At 48.9% G+C, this 4,719-nt stretch overlaps 1 protein-coding gene across 1 annotated transcript; it reads left to right on the top strand.

The window, feature by feature from the left end:
• The first annotated feature begins 2,515 nt into the window (after window positions 1-2,515).
• On the top strand, window positions 2,516-4,047 carry LOC124688132 (FAD-containing monooxygenase EthA-like). The gene is given in 2 exon segments (XM_047221846.1): window positions 2,516-3,166; window positions 3,168-4,047. Coding segments are annotated over 2 exon segments (1,485 nt in total). The 3' UTR covers window positions 4,002-4,047.
• The last annotated feature ends 672 nt before the right edge of the window (window positions 4,048-4,719 follow it).

The raw sequence follows: 4,719 nt of genomic DNA, 5'->3' as shown, positions 1-4,719 counted from the left end.
TGGGCTTCAACCTCATGCTTAATTTGTCGGTATCTTTGTTATCGTGCTCATCCTGCGTATGTGATCGAGTCATATCTTCACTAGGATTTGTACTCACAATGCTTAGCTATCTGCATGTCGTCACTTACCACACGATTTTAATTGCACGAAGCTACGGAAGACTGGCTGACTGGAAGAGGCTTAGTCCACAGTTTTTCATTTCCTTTATCATTTCGGCATCCTGCTGTCTCGTCCTACTGTCTCGTTCCTTCACCTGCAGAGTATGTAATCTACTATACGACGACTAATACGATTCGGTTTATACTTACAAGCTGTGGCCCTGCACTGCTATGAAGACAACGATTGTAGGTAAGGCCTACGACGATATCTCACCGGCCTGCTATCGTCGTTTGGACCATTCTTCTCTGTCCTATCGGCCTATCTTTTGAGAAAGCGAGAGAGAACGATATAGACGAGACGGCCATGCATGGCGCTGGGGGCTAAGCATGTGGTCAACAACGGAAACCGTACGCTCTTATGGTTGAACAAATGGATAGGTAATCAGCCACTCAAAGATAGGTTCCCAGGGCTTTATAACATCTGCCTCTCACAAATGAGCTCAGTGGCTCAAGTGTGTGGAGGCGATAACCAACTGAGGTTTAGGAGGATCTTTGGATCAGGCTGGATTGAGGGACTAGCAGCAAATCTTGAACATTATAGAGAATACCAACTTGTCACACGGGCATGACAAGGTTGTGTGGGTACTGGACCAATCGGGCATATATTCGGTGGGTTCAATGTATGCCAGGATGTCCCAGGGAGAGTCCATTGCCCACTTCAAGGATGTGTAGGCGGCACGGGTGCCGCTTAAAATCAAAATCTTCTCTTGGCAAATGGCCCTGGATCATCTCCCTCCGAGTTTAAATGTGGCTGCCAAGAGAGGTCCGGCAAATGGACGTTGTGCGGTTTGTGGTGTGGAAGAGGATGCTGCCCATATCTTTTTCTCTTGCTCGCCGGCTAAATTCGCTTGGAGTGTCGTGTGTCAGCTGCTAGGGTGCAGCTGGTGACCGGCAGCCTTTGCCCAATTCTTTGAGATCGTGTCTAGCTTTTCGGGTAGATTTAGACGCATCGTTCGGACGCTTTTTATTGTGCAGTCTTGGGCCCTATGGCTGTTTCGTAGTTGGCTATTGAATCAAAGGTCATGTGATAGCCGGCTGATGTTATTTTCAAAATCATGCTTTTTCTGCAGCTCTGGCTTCCGCTTGCAAGACCCCTGGACCACGGCTGAATAAGAAGGGTGATTCACGAGCGCCAGCTTCTTCACTCCGCAAGCTCAGCACATGACGGATTGTCTCCCTTCGCCGTGTCGTCGGAGCCTCGTTTAGGCTTGTTCTATTCTCCTTTTGGCTTGTCGTTGGGGAGGCCGACCCCTAGCTATCTTTACTTTTGCGAAGCTATATGCCGCAACACTTGTGAACTCGTTGTGTTAAACCTAACGACTTTATTAATTTAAAGTCGGGCAGCTACCGTCTTTTATCTAAAAAAAACATTAGTAACATATGATGCTTGATCATTGATGTTCTTCAAGCAAAAATTGATAATTCCTCTGATTCATATTACTTGATGCTATTATAGATGTATCTAGACATATTTTAGTTACAGATACATCTATTTTAATAGCAAGTAATATATGAATAAGAGGGAGTACTAATTATCAGGTGGATTCCTTCAAACTTTCGAAAGTACATAAATTTTGCCTTTGATTGTTGGAGAGGTAGGGAGACACAATTCTATCTGGTGGCATAATTGTCAATATAATTTGATTGGCTTCTCACTCTAGCTCTCTTCGGTGTAGAAAATTAATGTGTTATGTCTGGTGGAAGGATCACATGACATGCATATCTATACCTATATCAATGCTGACCCCTTTTGCTAAAATCTTAGCAGCTGTTGATGGTAACATTTCATCCAATCAGAACTTGACACGGCAGGGATGGTCACTGTAGATAGGCTCCTCAAACCCTGTAGATCCATATGGATTGCCCTGCCTATCCCCCAGCTACCGGCTCGTAGTTATATATGAGTTTCCCATTGTAAAAATTAATCAACACACTAAATTGCATAGCTTTGGATTTGAATGGACTTATCGAATATCATCACATGCAAAAAAAGAAAGCACATATAGTCATTCATAAGTTGTGTTTATGGCAACATAAACTGCCGCCCACAAAGTAAAAATGATTAAATTTGTCTCCCACACAAGTTATATGTTATTTACCGTGATATTTATGCTGACTATTGAACTGTGATAATTATAATCTCGTAATGCAAGTTTTTATAGACCCATAAAATGTTATTAGACATATTCAGAAGTTGTCCTCGCATTTTACCGTAGCTTTTCTGAAGTTACCATCGACACTATTCATCAACATGGTACTGTTCAGTCTGTGATGAAAAGTAGCAGGAGGGCTGTGAGGCCGTCATTTCGTTCTAGTGGTAGATCTATCTATTTCTCTACGAACCAACCAAGCAAGCAATGGCTACCCGACGCCAGGATACGATTGTTGCGGACTATGATGTCGCCATCGTTGGCGCGGGTATCTCCGGCATCAATTTCGCGTACAGGCTGCAGGAGCGCAACCCGGAGCTGAGCTACTGCATCCTCGACGGGCGGCACCAGGTGGGCGGGACGTGGAGCCTGTTCCAGTACCCGGGCGTCCGGTCGGATTCCGACCTGTACACGTTCGGCTTCCCCTGGCGGCCGTGGGAGGAGAAGCAGCCCATCGCCCGCGGCTCGCTCATCCTCAAGTACCTCGAGGCGTCTGCTGCTGAGGCGGGCATCGACGACAAGATCAAGTTCAACCATCGGGTCGACAGCATGGACTGGTCCTCGGCGTCGTCGACCTGGACGCTCAGCGTGACGGCCGGCGGTGGCGCCGACAATGTCGTCTCCATGCGCGTCCGGTTCGTGCTGCTCGGCACGGGATACTACGACTACGACGAGCCGCTCGAGGCCCGTATCCCCGGAATAGACAGGTTCCGGGGCACCGTCGTCCACCCCCAGTTCTGGCCCCGGGACCTGGACTACACCGGCAAGAACGTCGTCGTCATCGGGTCCGGCGCCACCGCCATCACGCTGCTCCCCAGCATGGCCGACAAGGCCGCGCACACGACCATGCTGCAGCGGGTCGCCCACGTACATCCTCGCCATGCCCGAAAACGACCCTCTCGACAGGGCCGCCCGGCTCTTGCTCCCCGGCGCGCTGGCCCGGAGACTGATTCGCTTCAAGTGGATCCTGTCGGCGTTTCTTCTCGCAACCGTGTGCCGGTGGTTCCCGCGGCTTGCCCGCGCCGTCATCCTCTGGCGGACGTCCCGCGAGCTACCGAGCGGCACCGGAATGAAGCCTCACTTCACCCCGCGGTACAACCCCTGGGAGCAGCGCATGTGTATCAGCCCGGGCGGCGACTTCTTCCGGTGCCTGCGCGCCGGCAAGGCCAGCGTGGAGACGGGCGTCATTGAGCAAGTAACCGAGAACACCATCAGGCTCGAGTCCGGCCGGGAACTACACCCAGACATCATCGTCACCGCCACGGGGTTGAAGGTCCAGCTCGCGGGGGGCATCGACGTCTCTCTCGACGGCAGGCCCGTCCACATGCCCGACTGCTACTCGTGGAAGGGATGCATGCTCGAGAACCTGCCCAACCTGTTCTATTTCATGGGATACGTCAACGCGAGCTGGACACTCGGCGCCGACGCCACCGCCCAGCTCGTCTGCCGCCTTCTGAACAGGATCACGAGCGACGGCTTCGCGCACATAGTACCCCGGCTGAGCGAGGCGGAAAAGAGCACCATGTCCGAGCTTCCTTTTCTGCCTCTCAACTCAACCTACGTGGACAAGGGCAAGAATGTCTTTCCCAAGGTGGGCAACATCAACCCATGGCTTCCACGATCATACTATTGGAAGGATCTCGCCAGTGCATGGTGGGGAGACGTGCAAAGCGGGTTAGAATGGTCAACATAGTTTTTTCATCATTAGTCACTACTCTTTGTCCATGCAAGTGCCAGGATAGGTGGGTAATTATGCTATGAGCAATCAGTCCCTCTTGTGATATGGCGTGTGTTTATTTCCAGCATTTCGTTGAATAAGAACACACCATTGATTTCATTTACACACAATACTGCTTCCCATTCATAATAAGTATCGAAGACTTAGTACTACGTTGATACAACTTAATATGGATCGGAGGAAGTACGTACTATATCCTTTTATGTGGCGTTAGACCTGCTAGTACGTGATAAAGATGGTGAAGCTTCTATGGTCGCATGGGTCGAAAACACGTGAGAACCTGAACATATTTCGGGCGCCAAAAGATCCATGAATGGCCGCTATTACTTGAAAAGTTGGAACAATGACTTACCATGAGCAGTTCTGGAATGGTTAAACTGATGTGAATCAAGTAATTTATGTGTATTTTGAGTCCTAGAAAGTGAAAGTATGGTCAACTGAAATACACAAATACATGATAGGGAAAATGTTGGATATCTTTAGGCATCACTTTTCCTTTGCAGCATAAAAGCTAACCAAAAGTTAATGTGGTGAAAGATGCTTGTATTCTCTAAGCTTCATGCCTAGCAAAGCCCTATACATATAACTATGGTTAACCATACCTGATGCTTCTCGAGCTCAACAAGCTAGCCATTTTTGAATAATAATGTTAATCCTAGCACAAAGAATTATC

This window comes from Lolium rigidum, chromosome 2, assembly GCF_022539505.1.
Source record: "Lolium rigidum isolate FL_2022 chromosome 2, APGP_CSIRO_Lrig_0.1, whole genome shotgun sequence".
NCBI lineage: Eukaryota > Viridiplantae > Streptophyta > Magnoliopsida > Poales > Poaceae > Lolium > Lolium rigidum.
The sequence above is the reverse complement of the archived record's forward strand: the minus strand, read 5'-3'. Positions and strand labels throughout refer to the sequence as shown.